The following is a 19,904-nucleotide window of genomic DNA, read 5'->3' as shown; positions in this document are numbered from 1 at the left end:
TTTGTGATTTTACTTTTTAGTATAGACTCGGTTGGGTAAAGCTTACAAAGCATGCGCAAACGATGGAGAATATCGTTATTAAGTTATTACACTGTCTCACTTAATTTTTACAATATTGTTGTACGACAAGAAATGTCGAGCTGTTATGCAAAAAAGACAGCTTCATTCTTCAATAACTTAAAAGGATAATTGTGTTTCTGTTTGGCTTAAAACTGTGATATTTGTGTCTAGTCTTGAAAGTTTAACTTGTACTACACACTTAATATCAATACTAATACACAAACATGTTGAGTTAAATATATTTATCCATATAAATTTGAAAATTAAACAATCGAAAATGGAGTTTACCAAAAAAAGATGAAGCGCTAGAATCTGGATTTTGTTCTAATGCTAAAACTTGAAAATGCCGAAAACAGTGTTCCGATCGGATATGGCGGGTAGCAGCACGAGACAATTACACGAGACTTGTTTTATCATAACTTGTAATATCGGTATAAATTCAGAATATCAATAACATACAATTGGAAGACATTGATATATCAATGATTATTACGATGTAGTTTATCATAAATGTGCTTGTAATTGAAATTGGTAAAAGCTATTATCAAGACAGTTAGTTGCCTGGCAACGATAGACATCGTCATTTCTAGGTAGGTAATTTGATATTGTGGCTGTATTACCAGCTACATGAACATTACTTGCCAATGACTTTCCCTGAAATAAAATCAGTATAGCTTTATTTTTAGTCACAGTTAACTTTGACAGACATGGTGAAAAAAACGGTCATGTTGAAGAAGCGAAAAGTAAATTTAATAAAAAATACAGAACTCCGAGGAAAAATCAGAACGGAAAGTCCTTAATTAAATGGCAAAATCAAAAGCTCAAATATATTACAGTAATGGATAACAACTGTTATATTCGTGACTTGGTACATGTAGAAAATGGTGGATTAAACATGGTTTTACAGCTTGCTAAACCTCTCGCTTGCGTGAAACAGTCTTTGATCATTTTGATATTTTTTTTCACTCAGCGATATGTCAGAGTATTTCTTCAACAATTGTACTCAAGATTGACTTCCTTCATATATATTATTTGCTTCTGAATTTCACGTTTTTAAAGTTAAACATAAAATACAAATTGAAAGTACATTTATTTGGCTTTACAAGTTTGCGATTGAAACCACAACTTAAATAATAAAAAAAAAACACCGCTACCACCAGACATTCAGTGGTGGATCCCGGTGAAGAAAGGTTCCGGGGGTTGAAACCCCCTTTGTTGACGACCAATGAATTTGAAAGGGGACGTATAGTTGGAACGCCATCCCTTTCTCCTGTGTTGCCATGCCTAATGACCCCCTTTAAAAATAATTTGGTCCGCACCTGACTTTAGAACTGTTTTACATTTTTTAACCAATCTTGACTGAAGAACATTAAGGTAATTGAATGCTATGAAATACTCATTTAACATTAACGATAATCACGTGATACTAACCTGTACAACAAAGTTAACGGACGGTGTAGGGGTTCCTGTTGCATCACGTGAAACTAACCTGTACAACAAAGTTAAAGGATGGTGTAGGGTTTCCTGTTACATCTCGTGATACTAACATGTACAACATAGTTGACGGAAGTTGTAGGGTTTCCTGTTACATCACGTGATACTTACCTGTACAAGAAAGCTGAAGGACGGTGTAGGGTTTCCTATTACATCACGTGATACTTACCTGTACAAGAAAGATGACGGACAGTGTAGGGTTTCCTGTAGACTGGTTCCCGATCGCAATATTCAGTATGTTACACATATACCAATATAAGAGAGAGTGAGAGATAAAATTGAGAATGGAAATGGGGAATGGGCCAAAGAGACAACAACCCGACCATAGAAAAAAACAACAGCAGAAGGTCACCAATAGGTCCTCAATGTAGCGAGAAATTCCCGCACCCGGAGGTGTCCTTCAGCTGGCCCCTAAACAAATATTTACTAGTTCAGTGATGTGTAGGATTTCCTATTACATCACGTGATACTTACCTGTACAAGAAAGCTGACGGACGGTGTAGGGTTTCCTGATACATTACACTTTATTGTCACTGTAGAACCATATCTGATATATCTTGGTTGCACATCTATTCCAGAAATATGTGGTTTACTAACTTGAATAAGAAAATATATTATAAAAACATCAACGCTACTTCATTGGTTCTCTGTTGCATATTTGTCTCGTTGGTAAACTTACTGTGTCTTCTTAATTTCTTTTATCGCATTATAATCTAATGGCATGTGCAGTTATTATGGAATTGGAATGCAATAATGGTTGAGATTCTTAGAAATTCCGAAGGCATATTTTCATTACGCAATGATGGTTTTTTTTTTTTTGCGTTGTTCGTTTCCAAAGGGGCTTTGTTTTTTCCTTCTATCAGTTCAAACTTAAGGATGTTCGCTACTCAGTTTCAAAATAACAAGCTCTGTGAAAGAACTTTATGAATTGATAGTATATAAACAAAGAAACTAACAAAGCAGAAAATAGTAAAGGGTCCGTGTGCTCTTTTTTTAAGATATAAGCCATTGAAAATGTGGCGGGATATAATTCTCTCTAGATTTTTCAAACATTTAGCATTCATTTGGCACGTCTTTTTTTTCAATTTTTTTGAAAAATAACAAGAATTTTATACATTTCAACCAGATAACATTTTAAATTATACGTTATCAAATATTGGAAAAAAAAAGAGGGTGAATGGGCAAAATATTTGTTAATGGCACATGGATAAAACCAGAAAATTCCCAATATCTTGCCAAATTCTAAAAAAAGAGGAGCATCCTCAAGTTTTAACTTTTGTTGTATAGATATATTTTACATAAATTTAAACATTGAAGAGTTTATTCTTTACTGAAACGGACGTAGTCCGGAATTAAGTAGTATTTGTATAAGAATTTTATATGTTTTTATCTGATTTTTTTTCTTGCACATTCATAATTATCATGTATATCAATCTAGACTGGTTCGCTGTCCTTTATCTATTACTCGGGATATCTGCATGTTACCAAAAAGAGAGAACTAGCAGATATAAATCAATCATGCCATGTATGCTTACCTGCAAACAGGTTGTCTGACGTAGGCGACTGTGTAAAGGTGGTATTTGTGTTGCACAAATCCGTATTGCAACAATATGAGCATTGACTACTATTGGATGTTTGACATTGCTGTAAGAAATAAACGGAGATGTCATGAAAAATAGAAAAAAAAAACAAGAATAAATTACATTAACGGTATACATATTTAGATCACGAACTGTTTGAAACTGAATATTCCGTCATTGCTGTTCTTCATCTTTAGACTTGCTTGAGAGAGTGGCAATTTAATATATAAAGTAAAAATCAGGACAGTCACCGTCAAAGCCTCGTGGATGCTTCCGACGTGAACATGTAATATCTATATTACAATTGCAAATTCGTTTAAAAACTGGGGACGTCATTTTTTTACATTATGAAACAGAACTCATATTAGAAACACGTAGACAAAAGAAATCAAAGACATTATCAATAAACGTAGGGCATGTATATATGAAGCTATAAATCTCGTGAATGAATTGAAAACAAACTTTAACAACAATATCGCCAATTATTAAAACAATTATGATGATTGGTCAAAAACCAGCGAGGTTCCTAAGTTTGACAGACACTTGAATATGCGAACTGTGAAAAAGTAGTGCCTCCCTACACTGTACGTTTGATGGTTGTATTTAACAATATATGTCATACACACAATTTTTATAACTTTATTTAGCTGTATACGTTTCATGCGGAAATGCTAATATTTTGTTGACTGTATTTCACAGAATCTTTCATGCAGAACAGGTTATTCAATTAAATTAGAACAGATATAGCTTGAAGCTTTAACACTGACCTTCTTATCATTTATCCAATCAACAATTAAACTTGGGAATAATCTGAACATGTCAGTTCGAAATGTAGACTCGGTATCAAAATTCATAGTAGAATAAAAAAAATACGACATTCGAAATGAGAATCAATCTCAACATTATTTATATGGTCCAAGCAAATTATACATAACCTAAACCAAATTTAGATGTTCGGCATCCTTCTTGAATTGTGACTTGTTTAGAGCTAACATATACTTGATCCAACATGTAAATGTGGTTTGGATATTGAGGACCATTTTTTCTTTGATTGTCCTTTCTATCTAAATGAAAGGGCTATTTTGTATAATAGTCTCAGCTGGCTTCCCGAAGGCTGCGATTTGGAGTTTAAACTATTGGTTTTTGGAAAAGAAACTCTTTCCTATGATCAAGATGTGCAAATTGTTAAACAAGTGTTCAATTTTATTAAGAGATCAAAACGATTCCTCTTAGTATAGTATCAACATACATGTAGGTAAAACGAACATCATCATCAGTATCATCATCATCCTAATCTCTGTCGTTCTTTCTTTATTTCCTTTTCCTTTTTCAGTATATTTTAGTAATGTTTATGTTTATATTATATAATGCATGCTCACGTTCATTTTGTATTGTTATATAATTATATTGTATTGGGGAGCAGACTTTATAATAAAATTGAGAATGGAAATGGGGAATGTGTCAAAGAGACAACAACCCGACCATAGAACAAACAACAGCAGAAGGCCACCAATGGGTCTTCAATGCATTAAGTAACTCCCGCACCCGGAGGCGTCCTTCAGCTGGCCCTTAAATAAATATCTATACTAGTTCAGTGATAATGAACGTCATACTAAACTCCGAATTATACACAAGAAACTAAAATTAAAAATCATACAAGACTAACAAAGGCCAGAGGACCAGTATGTTTTACTTGTCTCTGATCCTTTTTGCATTGAGCAAATAAAATATGTTTAAACTAAACTAAACTAAAAAACAACTGACTATTTGTATATTTTAAAACAGTAATATTGGTGACTGTCTTTCGCGATATTTAATTCATATAGAAACGCATGGGTTATGTCAGTTCTGTTTTTTTTATTATATTCATGCGAAAACGAAAATGTCAATTTATTAACTGTATGTTGCTATATTTTTCATGTGGAAATGAAAAGTTAATTTGGTAACTGAATTTCATAGTCTTTATCGTGCAGATATCCCAAACTGAGTTTTGTGACTATATATTGCTACAATTTCATACGGAAACTCAATAAGATATTCGTACCTTTTTATCAACACAACCGTGTCTCCAGCGGATATCTCCGATAAGATTTCTTGTCGATTCCAAGTGGCAAGACTGAAAATTCAAATGAAAAAAGGAACATAATTTTAGATTAAAAAAGAGGGGCGAAATATATTAGAGGGACATTCAAACTCATAGATCGAAAATAAACGGACAACGCCATGGCTAAAAATAAAAAGACAAACATACAAATCATAGTTCACAAGACACGACATAGAAAACTAAAGACTAAGCATCATGAACCCCACCAAGGACTGGGGGTGATCGCAAGTGCTCCGGTGCTCCGAATGGTAAGCAGATCTTAACTTCACTGTCAGTATAAAACCCAGATTATGATAGCAATATAATTCAACAGGATGAATGAGGCGCATTTTACTGTTTTGCATGATAATTCCACTTGTTGATTTGTTAATAGTACTAGAAAAGGGTAAGTAAAATAGTAGTGAGAAACATATATAAAAAAAAACTGTCTTCTGATCAAGTAATTTTATATGCTTGGCATGCTCAATTCTTGAAAATTATTCTGTCTTAATTTTAGTTTTATCTTCCTCTTAAACAACATGTGCTGTATTTCACAAAAAAACGTACTAACACACCGCCCTTTTGTTGTTAAAAAGTTTCTCTCTGAAAACAATTCGAATCCTATAAAAAAAATCTTCATTTTTATACACACATCTTACAATAAATATAAGTCTTCTTAAACATTTCGATCAGATAAACTATAAGTCAAGTTATAAGCATTGCCCAGAGACTTGTCCTTTTAGATTAGTTTCGATATTGTGTTTACATTGTTTCCTATCTATATGATCTGTACCTTTGTGTTTACATCGTTCAAATCATATACTCGTGATGCTAAAACAATGTTGTGTCAACATCGTGTTTATGTTGTATAGCGTCTCTCTAACTTTCTGTTTACATGGTATACATCGTGATGCTGACATTCCTCTTATATATACAGTACGATCTATATTTACATCTGTTATAAAAGTTGCTTAAACAGCATGTCGTCAAGATCATAATTGTACTTATGGTCACAAGTACTATACACATAGTAAATGAGTAAAAGTACAAAATTGTTTTCTAGATATATATATAATTATAATTGTAAGGTTTACTAGTGCCGTCAGTATGGTCAGTATCACAATTAATTTAACTGTTGACAAGTATATATTTGCCAGTAACCATGGTGACAAGTCTAGAGCAGATGTTCTTCGTTTTACAATAAGTTGTAAATATTTTTGTAAATTTATACCTAGACATTATGCTGGTTATCAATTTAACTGTTTATTTAAATCTAACATGCGACTAACCTGACGGGTATTACAAAATGTGATTTTGGTGCAGTCATCTGGTTGTCGGCTGACTTCACAATCGTAACATAAAGAAGTTCCAGGTAATGCAATAAATGCTAAAATACAAACAAGTATTAGCTTTCAAAAAGGCTTTAATATATTGCAAGTTGCCTTTTCAATCGATTTTTATCTGATCTACAATCGACCTTTCCACAGTAACTTGTATTAAAGGCATTCAAACCGCATTGTATGCACCGAAACATAATTTGACGTAGCTAACCATATGTAAAGGTGCTACAAATCCCTTCAACAGACTTTACGACAAAACTGTTAATACCATTTGGAAAGAGGAAGACTCATCAGATCGGTATAAAGAACAAAACAAATATTTAAAAGACAAACAATACAACGCACCGATTAAGTACTTGCAACAAGTCAGAATCAACATACGTACGAGGAGCTCCACACAGTCCATTTATATTGCATAAGTCTGTTGTATTGCAGCATGCTAAACAAATAGTGGAAATTCCTTTGTCATCTTCTATATCTGTTTCAACAATGTCTCGCTTTCCAAAAGGATCGGATGTACTACAAATCTTTGGAAAAATTAACCAGTATCATTAAGCAAAAGAAAATCAGATAAATGCATATTACGTATTTGAGACATGAAAAGATACAATAATAATAGGTTTGAAATACTAATAGTCTTATATTTGACCTTTTATCATCATATCAATATCAAACATTTAGGTCCCTTTATACATGGAGGTTGATGTTCGATGTGAGCAAAAGCTCAGTGTTGAAGAACGTACGTTGACATATAGGGAAAACGGTAGTATTTAATTTTCCCAGCATTAGGTTGGTCTTTTGTGTACCCAAGGCAGGTGAAGGAAGTCAAATTAGGAGCGCTGTGATTGGATGTAAGGGTACAATATATTTTTTTAATTATCTATGAATAACTGCAGGGTGTAAATTTACAATATAAATTTAAAAACCTATTGAAATATTTTCTAGAGAATTATTCGAAAAGACTTGCAAAATTTCATAAATTTGGTGCAAAATGACGGTGGGCATGGATAACATAAACAAGCTCCGTTGGAAGTTGGTCATGATACTATTTGGCTTTAATTTTTAAAACAGAGTAATAAAGTATTAACACAACATATAACTGTTTTATCCAGGTTTTTATCTTAAAAAGTGGTAAATTTAGAAAATGTTAACATTGTCGCCAATGGCAGAATAAATAGTACCGTTTTCCCTATAATGGTTAATTTATTACATGTTATGAATGAAGACCGTACTTTGACCTATAATCATAGTGGTTTTATACTTTAACAAAATGAAATTGTAACATATAGATGGAGAGTAGTTTCATTGGCACTCATACCACATCTTCTTGTATATATCATGATATGTTTTAACAAGTAGTTAATTGATTGACATCGATAATTAACTACATACTTTTGTCAGAGACTTCTAAATTGGTTTGCCTGGACAATTGGAACATGAAAGAGATCGACCAATGAGAGAGAACACATCTCTTGAAAAATCATAATACACGTTTTTGTCAATTGTTTGTATATATAAAATTGAGAATGTTAACGGGAATGTTGTCAATGAGACAACTACCTCACAAAGGACTATAAAACAGCACAAGGCCTACAATGGGTCTTCAACGCGGTGGAATAATCCCACAAACAAAGGGGAGTTCAGCTGACCCCTAAACAACTATCTATACTAATCATGCAAAATGGACGCTACACTAAACTCCGAGACATAAATGAACCAAAATTAAAAGAATCACAAAAGCTGGAGTTTAATGAATTGGGACATGCAGGCATATACATTTGGCGGAGTTTAATTTGTTTCCTGAGATCTCAACCCTCTCCTATACCTCTAGTAAAACAATAAACAAACACACAGCAATACGCTCAGTTTTAAAAAGTCCAAATCTGATGTTAGAATAGGTAACAGAAGAAACTAAGCAAAATTACTATGATCAAACTAAATTACCAAAGGACTGCTACATGTAGCAGTTACTGAAATGAAAGCCTTAGACCTCAAACGAAAGAGTATAAAATTGAGAAAGGAAATGGGGAATGTGTCAAAGCGACAACAACCCGACCATAGAGCAGACAACAGCCGAAGGCCACCAATAGGTCTTCAATGTAGCGAGAAACTCCCACACCCGTAGGCGTCCTTCAGCTGGCCCCTTAAAAAATATGTATACTAGTACAGTGATATTGGACGTCATACTAAACTCCGAATTATAGACAAGAAACTAAAATTAAAAATCATACAAGACTAACAAAGGCCAGAGGCTCCTGACTTGGGACAGGTGCACAATTGCGGCGGGGTTAAACATGTTTATAAGATCTCAACCCTCCCCCTATACCTCTAGTCAATGTAGAAAAGAAAACGCTATGACAATACGCACATTAAAATTCAGTCCAAGAGAAGTCCGAGTCTGTCTTTGTCATAAGAATATTAAGCTTGATCCCTCCTATCAAGGATTTTTTGTTATGCCAACATAAATTTTAAAACAAAACATAACCTCGTATCATGCCAACAACTGGCAATTTGTAATACAATAATTTTTAAAGTAGGTGAAAGAAAGATGATCATGTTTCCCCATTGAGGAGGCAGATATATTGTTTTTAATGTTATAAAAAATGTGTATTGGTCAATATTAAAGTAAACATCCTTTGGTTAGAATCAATTTTGTACATACCGATTGCACACCACATCCAAGGTCAAAGAGTTCAATTCCACCTGGTTCTACGTATTTCTTGGCATAACAAACCTTAAGAAATAATCATGATAAGACATTTTATTAAAATGAATAGGGGTTTTTAGAATTTGGATATTGGTTCCTTACCCGGGCGGGTTAGGTATTCCCTTTGCGTTTGTATGCTTTATTTCAGCTCTTTAAAGTGTGTAGGGATATAAGACTATAGATTTATTGAATATTTAGACGTCTAGCATCACTGAGTAGACATTAATCATCGGAAAGTGTGTCTGATATAGTGAGATTGGTACCGTTTATGATATTGATAAAAGATTAAACATATAAATGACGTTTGTTCACATTGCATTCCTCCTATGTCTTACATAATGTTGGATTTTTTAATTTTTTTTTTGTTTGGTTTTTTTTTCGTTTTAGCCATGGATGTCAGTTCATTGTCAACTTATGAGTTAAATGATCGAATTTGTATTATTTGTGTTGTATTTTGGTTTCTTCCGCCTATCTTTAAGCCATACACTATAATTCACAACATAACAATGAAACTGAAGAATATATTTTTACATATCCGAAATGGCTCAGTCATTGAATATAGGTGTCAGAGAAGTCCTCTCTAAATGTTGTCCATTTCAAATGAAATTCGTTTTATTATTTTCAATTTGTATTAACCTGGTACCTAACACTACAGGGAGATAACTCTGTAAAATCAGCTAAATCTTTTAATAACATTGCGTTGTGAAGGCAATATTAAGCTTCTCAATGATCAAAATTAGTGTGTTTCATACTGCTGTATAAACAGTGTAATTTTTCTGATAAAATGGTTGGATCAAATTTTTTGAAATTTTTATATTTTTGTCAAAGGGTCAAAGTAAATACTTTGTCAAAATTTTATGAAAATTAAACGAGCCAAAGTAATTTGAGCGAAGGTGTTGGGTACCACCTTAAGTTTCTTTAATACAATATTTAAGCGGATGTTCGCACCTCTTGTTTTTAGGCTTTTGTCAGATATTTTGAAGCATCTGGGATCAATGTAGTGCCATTAGAAATTTTCCATGTTTTACAACAATTACTTTAAATTTTTATTTTCATAAATTTATTAGTAACAGTTTAAAAGGCTATGTTTGAAAATCCTATGAAATCCTTGGTTTTTGAAAAGTCTAGAAGAATTATTTTCCGCCAATTGTTTAATGGCTTATATCCCCAAAATAAGCACACGAACCCTTCATTTTTGTCTGTTTTGTTAGTTCCTTTATTTATATACTATCAATTTATAACAGCCTTTTAAAAGCTTGTTATTTTTAAACAGACTAGCAAACACCCTTAAATAAACAAAAGAAGACTACCTCGTGTGGACCACATTCTGTAACCGTTTGGCAGTCGAATGGTCCTGGTACTCCATTGCAATTTAAACATCTTGTATTTCCTATTAATAATAATTCAAAATATATATATACAAAAGCACTAACTTGTCAAGATAACTCTCATTTGGATGAAATAAAGTTTGATGGTGACTCTCTTGCAATTCGAATATCTTTTATTTCCTATTGATAAGAATCCAAATAAATATATGCAAAAGTGCTAAGCTAACTCTCATTTGGAAGACATAGAGTTTGATGGTGTTTCTCTTGCAATTCGAATATCTTTTATTTCCTATTGATAAGAATCCAAATAAATATATGTAAAAGTATTCTTGTTCTCATTTGGATGACATAAAGCTTGGTGGTTTCTGATAGTACGGTCCCCGAAAAACAAACTTCTACAGATTATGTTTATGATAAAAGCCGTTTAAGACGTTTCCATTGGAATTTGGTACACACTATACAATATGATCTGGAGGGGGCCTTCATTTCTGTATTCTGAATGATAGGAACATGTACTTATTTTGTCTCTTGTGAAGAGTTGTCTTATTGGCAATCATATTCAATCTTTCTTTATATTTACATGTTATATACTTACGGTACAGAAAAAACATAATAAACTCAGAATAGAATATTTAATATAAACCTAAGAAACTTAGTACTAAATATATACTCACCAGTTGATTGTTGCAGGCACAGCAACAATAAAACTATATCTGGAATAACAGATTACTATCCTCAATTCTATAGCGTTTATTTTATACCATTCTACGCATGCAGAAAACATTTTTAATTTCAGTTGTAAAAGCAACAACAAAAAAAGGAAAATTGATGAGCATTTCCTTTATTGTTTTTGCGTTTTGCCATATTATGTATTTAATTTTTACTTTTTGAAAATTTGAAAAACATATGCTCATCTGGAGGGTCCATCCGAATCAAATAAACGGAATAGGATTGAAAGATATTCATAATTTATTTTATAAAAGACTAAAATGTCTGAAACATTGATGGCCTTTAAGTATAAAATCGTGTCAAGGTAAAATAAAAGAGCATTCCGAAAAAGAAACCATAACATACACATTCGTGACCTTATCTGTTATCGAACTTGATCTATATGATATTCATCTTTTAAATGTGTCGATATTTGTGTTCAATAACTGATCTGATTGTTTAAAGAATATTCACAGATTTTTATGGCGGAGATAATTGAGTATTTGATAGCAATTATTCCATTAAATATACTTTTTTATCTAGTATCATGTTAACACATATTTTCCTGACGTATAAATGGCGCATTATCGAGTACTAAACTGCTTGCTTCTTTAATCATAAATTAAGAAATCAAAACTGAAGAAAAAAAATGTAATTATTTTATCTTAAGATTATCTATTACTTATAGGTAACGGTATCGTCAAACGTGTTTATAAGATATGAGAATAAAAGATGGACGAAAGATACCAGAGGGACAGTCAAACTCATTCATCGAAAATATACTGACAATTCCATGGCTAAAAAATAAAAAGACAAACGGACACTTTATAGTACAAAAGACACAACATAAAAAACTATAGACTAAGCAACACGAATTCCACCATAAACTGGGGGTGATGTCAGGTGCTCCAGAAGGGTAATATTAAGCAGATCCTGCTCCACATGTGGCACCCGTCGTGTTAATCAAGTTATTACAAACCTGGTAAATAATCTAATTCAGTTGGTCACATTCGTGGTGAAAAGAGAAAGGGATTGTAGTTACGAAATAAGGACAATATCCGATATCATCTGTGAAACGGTTATTCCATAACGGTCAACCAAATCGTGATGGCGTCCGTAAAATTTACGAAGGGATAATTTCAACTTCATCATTTGAAACTCTTGGTTTAATAACTGCCAAGTGAGCAGCAACCCTCTATCGAAAAATTATGATAGGAAATACGTGCCTGGGAATAGAATATCGTATCAGTTGGGAGATATATACTCCGTAGTCAGGCGCTGCTGGAATTTTTTCACATAGAAATGGAAAGTTCACAATTAGGAAGCCGAACTTATCTCTTTTATCGTCAAGTTTTGTTTTCAACCGACCCTCATTGTCAATTTTTAGATGTAAGTCAAGATATGAGGCAGACTTAACTGTATCTGTTGTATCCGTTATCTCTAGTTCGATGGGATAGATGCGTTCACCATAGTCACCAAATTTTGAAGAAAAAAAACATTGGCTAATCATTGAAAAAGTGTACAATAAAGTTCCTAGCCAGCGATTGGTATACATGTATATCGGGTCTTTTCAAGTCGACTGTCAGTAGTGGTTGTTCTCATTGTTGGAAGCTATACGGTTTCCTATAATTACACAAACCAACTTCATTTAAACGCTGGTCGATAATTGTCTCATTGGCAATCCCACACCTTCTCTTTTTTTATGTAACTTTTGTTACTGTAACAATATAGTACTAGTATTTAAAAAATTAAAAACGAAAAGCAGGCAAATGCAATGTGTAAAGTACGATAATTTAACAATTTATAGTGTTTTTTCTCTTCTGAATATACCAATGCAATGGTTTCGTGTACGCCAGACGCGCTTTGAGTCTACAAAAGACTCATCAGTGACGCTCGAATCAAAATTTTAAAAAAGCCGAATAAAATAGGAAGCTAATGAGCACTAAAGATCCTGAATTCGGAAAGATTTTGCCAAATCTGTTTGAAGTTTTGAAGCTTCAGTTATTATATAACACACACATACATACATTACACAAAGCAAGGTAACAGATTGAATAAACGCATTGAACTGACCTTTGATCATGACTGAACGTGCCGAATGAAGACGACACACAAATTCGGCCTACTACACATTATTATCAATGTACATGTACATGTATGTAGAATGAATGTATTGGCCTACTATTCCTTAGGTTGTTTATTCCTATAATAATGTAAATAACTGGAATTAAGCAGATTTTTGTCCATTTGATGAATTAAGCCTTTTTTAACCGATTTTTATAGTTCGTTCTTATGTTGTACTGTTATACCACTGTCCCAGGTAGGGAAAGGGTTGGGATCCCGCTAAAATGTTTAACCCCGCCATATTATGTATGTATGTGTCTGTCCCAATTCAGGAGCCTGTAATTCAGTTGTTGTCGTTTGTTTATGTGTTACATATTTGTTTTTCGTTCATTTTTTTAATATATAAATAAGGCCGTTAGTTTTCTCGTTTGAATTGTTTTACATTTTCATTTCGGGGACTTTTATAGCTGAATTTGCGGTAGGGGCTTTGCTCATTGTTGAAGGCTGTACGATGACCTATAATTGTTAATTTCTGTGTCATTTTGGTCACTTATGGAGAGTTGTCTCATTGGCAATCATACCACATCTTTTTTATATGATATTACATTAGTTGTGTTCATATGCGTTACAATATTTTGTTAAAACACTAGGGAGCAAATATCATGTATATATTAAAAGTGGGAAAAAAAATTCCCAAAGCATTGAGGGACCATTTACGTGTGTTTCTTTATTTTCAGTCCCTTTTTCCTTCTATTTCTTCTAATTTTTTCTTGAGGTAAAAAAGGTTAATTTCCCATTAACTTACATTTATCAAATTGTAAAGTTAAAAACAATCACACTTTTCCCAAGTTTACAGGTTGACATTGGTATATACATATATATGTGTAAGTAATAAGTCACTGCACTTTTGCAGCCGTGTAGTTTCCCAATATGCCAATGATTAAAATTAGGTTTAAATGCACTTCATTCTTATCAACAAATTGTCACTACTGCATGGACAATTTTATTAACAACAATGATAAAAGGTATGGGAACATTTTAATTTACGTCCAAAATAATAATGCTGAGTTCACACGTAATTCGAATTCGATTCGCGTTAACTAATTCGAATTAGTTTAATTCTCATTCGAAACGTTGTACGTCCTAACGTCAATTCTTATTCGAATTACAATGAGCGTCAAATTCGCTTACTGTCCAAACGACGTTAAATTTTAGTTCGTATTAACAAAAGCGTATTTCTAATGCGAATTGGATAATTCGAATCAATTCGAATTAAAAAAAGAAGAGTGTGTGAACGGGATAAGCGAATGCGATTCGCATTCGATTCGAATTCAACCAATTGTTTGGCAATTTTGTCTGTAAGGAATAATCTGGAAGAAATTACTAACAGAGGATAATTTAGAGGGAAAATTGGTTTATTGCTTAGAACATCACTGAAGCATACCTGACAGGAGCGGACTCCTCTACCACAATCGCCTCCCCCACACACGCCCCCGCTCCCCTCCCCCCCCCCCCCCCACTTGTGGAAATTTCTGGATCCGCCACTGACTAGCTAGTTCATCAATTAATCTGATAAATATTATTTTTTATGTTTTACTATGTTTTTATTTTAGTATTTTATAAGTGCAGTTTAAGTGCTTTACACACCGTCTTTAATGAGCATGTAAAAAGACTATAAAAGATGCAGTCCAAAGTACAACTAAAAATCATAAATTGACCACGCCTCGGCAAAAAAACTAATTACGACGAAAAAACAACACTCGTAAGTCTTGACTGAACAATACGAATGACTACAGATACGCCTAAACAGGATTAAATATATCATTATATTATATTTTCAGAAATACTTGGGGTTTTAATACTGTGTACTTCTTTATCATGTGGTAAGTATTGCTGTTTTTTAAATTAATATTCACTCAACAGTACAATTATTTACATTGTTCGATTACTAACTTTTGACGAGGTCGATATGTAAATAAATATATGGACCTGTTCAGATAACATTGACCGGGGACGAAGTCCAGGGTTAAATGAATAGTATCTAACAGGTCCATTCAAAATGTATTGACTGATTTTAAGTCTTTACCTTATATATTACATATGGAAATTCTGCATTATGGAAATGGACTGCAAAGTATATGAAATAACAACTAATATGTTGTTAATGTCTAGGAGACAATATCATAGCTATAAAATTCCAACAGAATCAAATGACGATTTTGATACAAATATGGTCGGAAATTAATAATATAACAAGTATAGCCTAATCTATCTATGAGGTCATACAGGATATATCGACCCAAAGAAGTATATCGACCTCGGACTTCGTCCTCACTTATGTTCAATTTGAAAATTATAAAGATTATTTTATTTGAAAAAAAAGTATTTTTAATAACTGTATTCTGAAAATTCACGTGAAGTTAACGTGTACAAAACACATCTGATTTATACATAAAGCCATTGATCTAAATAACAAGGATGGTGACGCATGATTTCGGGACATGCATGGCTTCAGTATACATTCCTGGATAGTATTCTAATTTAAAGTTTTTTCTTCGTATATAAGAACATAGCCATCAATTGAAAAATCTAAAAAGATAAGTCGAAAAAGGGCATTTCTCTATATATCTATGTAAATTTGTCTCCAAAATTTACCTTTTTCTAAGAAAATTTCAAGAAAACCATAATACTGACCCCTAATTTTTATAACATATTCGAATGTAACCCGACTCAAAGTACAAATTAGCCTTACAGTTTAGAAATCGGGAAAGATATGCCATTCGGTAGCGTGGTACCTTAACTTACAAATCTTTTTTTTTTATTTTCAATAGCAAACCAAAGATGTCTGAGCTGTAAAATGGTCCCTACTCCCATTGATTGTCAAACAGTAACACAGTGTGGACCGAATCAGGTATTTTTGTGTTACATATTTAAGACATTTTTATACCCATGTTTAAAAGTGTAGATGATACGAATTGTGCGTCATATCCTGTACGTCGAAGAAAAACCAGCAACATCACGACAGTTTAAGGAGAAAACAGTCAATAGAAGCGTCTTATGTGTGCTCATTTGCCATCATAAAAAAACATCATTAGATAGATATAGGAAGATGTGGTGTGAGTGCCAATGAGACAACTCTCCATCCAGGTAACAATTTATAAAAGTAAACCATAATAGGTCAAGGTACACCCTTCAACACGAAGCCTGGGCTCACACCGAACAGCAAACTATAAAGGGCCCCAAAAATTACTAGTGTAAAACCATTCAAACGGGAAAACCAACAGTCTAATCTATTATATCTAAACGTGAAACGAGAAACACTTACAAAATGTATGAACCACATAAACAGACGACAACCACTGAACATATTCAGATTAGAGTCCAGTATCTTTTTGAGCCTTTCGTACTGGTTTCGTGTAGGTCCAGGAGCTTTTTAGACTTATTCATCTTCTAAGACATTCTCTTCGTCAGGAAGCTCTAAGTCAGGCTAACGGTTAATAACTTATAGAAAAAAAAAACATTGTAAAAAAAACTGCATCCTAAAATTTCAACATCATCTCTACTTTAGACCATATATTTTGTAAATTTACTTGCCAGACAACAAAACCTGTGCATTAGATACACTAAAATTGAGGTAAGTTGAATGATGGCGAATCAAAACACTATCACACGTTATCGAATTACAGAAACATATCACACCTTATTGAATTACAGAAACATATCACACCTTATCGAATTACAGAAACATATCACACCTTATCGAATTCAGAAAAAATATCACATCTTATCGAATTCAGAAAAAATATCACACCTTATCGAATTCAGAAACATTATCACACCTTATCGAATACAGAAACATATCACACCTTATCGAATTCAGAAAAAATATCACACCTTATCGAATTCAGAAAAAATATCACACCTTATCGAATTCAGAAAAAATATCACACCTTATCGAATTCAGAAAAATTATCACACCTTATTGAATTCAGAAAAAATATCACACCTTATCGAATTCAGAAAAATTATCACACCTTATCGAATTCAGAAAAAATATCACACCTTATCGAATTCAGAAAAATTATCGCACCGTATAAAAAAAAAATCCTTTGAGTTCTATATCTTTCACGATCCTCCCGTATTGGCTTCCAATGGGACAAGAAGCCTTACGCGATGTTTAATTTAGATAATAATAAAAAAAAACTGCATACCAGACTGTCAACATTTACTTCAATGTTATAACATATTTTGCAATTTTACATGCAAGCCAAAAAAAACCTGCATGTGCTTTTTTACACTGGAAATGTGGTTAGTAGAATTTTGGCGAACAAAACAGTCATCTCACAAAATGGCGAATGAGTAGAAGAAGTAACTACATTGTACTTAGTATTGTTTGCAATACAGCCAATAGTTATCAAAGGTACCATGATTATACTGATTTAGCGTGTTGACTAAATAAGACTCATCAGTGACGCTCAGATCAAATAGTTATTAGAAACAAATCTACCATCTAGGACACTGTTCGTTATTCATCAGGAACGCATATATAGAAATTATCGTATAAATGCAAAATTGCCATACATTGTAACAGCTATAAACACACAGATAGATTGATGCTATAAAAAGTATAAATGAAGTAAAATGGCTGCACAAGGCACAATTTGCCAGATCGAAGCATTGCCATCAGAATTAAAAAGTAATATGATCAAATGACTTTATCTTACAGGAATGTTACGCTAAGCAGTACGTTACACATGCTGGTATAAAGTTGTATGACTTAGGCTGTATGAACAAATTGGTAAGTCAACATCACGAAAATTTTTTCAAAAGTTATGTACATGTACAATAGTTTTTTTTCTTTCAATCCCCAATCAAGTCTCAAATGCATTATTTCAAACTGGTTTATTTTCATGTTTTAAAAGTCTCTCCTTATAATACGAAACGCAGTATTTCATATCATTCGAAACAGTCTGTTTTTTTCTCTCCCAAGTATTGATTTCTTTAGCTACATACTTGTCAAATCTTTTCGGAATTTTCGGTTTGGGATGTTTTTCATCTTATGATTTTGGTGCTATTAGTGACAACCAAAAGTAAGATCGGAAATCGACAAAAAGAAATGTAAATATAAAATATCCTCGGAAAAAGATCGCGAATAGTTAAATTATATAGTCCATCTCAATGTAATGACTTGTGTAACATGTGAAAAATTTGCAGTGACAGACATAGATCAGAAATGTATTTTTGTAACATGATCTTCAAACTTTGAGTTAGATTCTCAATCTGTACTTGCTCATGAACAATCAGAACAGCCCAACAAATCTACGGGAATAAAGAAAGCACTTTCTTGTCTAACATATTAGGTAAAAGAAAGTATTGTCCAAGATAACGTCTATCATTTGTATAAATAAGTGTTTGTCAAATTAATGTCATTTTTGCAGGACCAGTAGATTTGGATCCGGACCAGTAGATTTTCAGTCCACTGGTCCGGCTGGCCAGTACACAAGAAAGCTTAAATTCTACCCCTGATTTATTATTATTTACATATAAAAAAGAAGATGTGGTATGATTGCCAATGAGACAACTATCCACAAAAGACCAAAATGACACAGACATTAACAACTATAGGTAACCGTACGGCCTTCAACAATTAGCAAAGCCAATACCGCATAGTCAGCTATAAAAGGCCCCGATAAGACAATGTAAAACAATGTTCATATTTAAAAAATCGTTTACGGACTTACCCACTTTGTCCTTGCTACATGTATGCCCAATGGCACATAGGGCAAGGAAAAGTTTCCTCCACTCTTCTCGGTTGTTTGCTTTTCTCTCCACTGTGCCCAGGTATATCCTTTTACCTTTAGATGATTTTCTATGTTGCGTCTCCCTGTTCTTTTTGGTCTTTTCCTTTTTTCCCTTCTTGTGTCCATCTAAGGGCTACATAGGTCATGTATTCAGATGCTTTGCGTAAAACATGACCAAGCCACCTCCATCTTTTTTTTTTGTATCAGCATCTTTATAAAAAAATCTTTGCAAGTTAAAAAAAAATGAAATGGAAAAGAAGTCTCTGTTTATTTCAATGAACGTGTTATGACATTAATTTTCATTTTGTGGTGTATGGCAACATATGAGGCATTATACATAACAAAATATCTATATCTAATGTACTAGTATTCGTTAAACAGAGAAAACAAGAATGTGTCCATAGTACATGGATGCCTCACTCGCACTATCATTTGCTATGTTCAGTGGACCGTGAAATTGGGATCAAAACTTTAATTTGGAATTAAAATTAGAAAGATCATATAATAAGGAACATGTGTACTAAGTTTCAAGTTGATGTAACTTTAACATGTTTAACTTCATGAAAAACTACCTGGACCAAAAACTTTAACCTGAACTTCGCACTATCATTGTCTATGTTCAGTGGACCGTGACATTGGGGTCAAAACTTTAATTTGGAATTAAAATTAGAAAGATCATATCATTGGCAACATGTGTACAAAGTTTCAAGTTGATTAGACTTAAACTTCTTCAAAAACT

The 19,904-nt window shown here is 33.0% G+C and overlaps 1 protein-coding gene and 1 long non-coding RNA gene across 2 annotated transcripts; one reads left to right on the top strand and one right to left on the bottom strand.

Moving 5' to 3' along the window:
- Positions 1–357: 357 nt before the first annotated feature.
- Positions 358–13,436, bottom strand: LOC139494931 (uncharacterized). The gene is made up of 10 exons (XM_071283059.1): positions 13,374–13,436; positions 11,267–11,305; positions 10,575–10,654; positions 9,220–9,291; positions 6,943–7,084; positions 6,507–6,604; positions 5,179–5,250; positions 3,090–3,198; positions 2,029–2,150; positions 358–714 (listed from the first exon to the last, which is right to left on the bottom strand). The coding sequence occupies exons 1-10, from the start codon at positions 13,381–13,383 to the stop codon at positions 565–567; spliced, it is 894 nt and encodes a 297-aa protein (XP_071139160.1). The 5' UTR covers positions 13,384–13,436; the 3' UTR covers positions 358–564.
- A 1,763-nt stretch (positions 13,437–15,199) lies between these two features.
- LOC139495990 (uncharacterized) lies at positions 15,200–18,162 on the top strand. Its single transcript, XR_011657521.1, has 3 exons — positions 15,200–15,247; positions 16,196–16,275; positions 18,091–18,162. It is a non-coding gene; the product is annotated as an uncharacterized lncRNA (long non-coding RNA).
- Positions 18,163–19,904: the final 1,742 nt, after the last annotated feature.

The sequence above is a fragment of the Mytilus edulis genome, chromosome 11 (genome assembly GCF_963676685.1).
Source record: "Mytilus edulis chromosome 11, xbMytEdul2.2, whole genome shotgun sequence".
NCBI lineage: Eukaryota > Metazoa > Mollusca > Bivalvia > Mytilida > Mytilidae > Mytilus > Mytilus edulis.
Note: the sequence above shows the minus strand (reverse complement) of the source record. Positions and strands in the feature narration are given on the sequence as shown.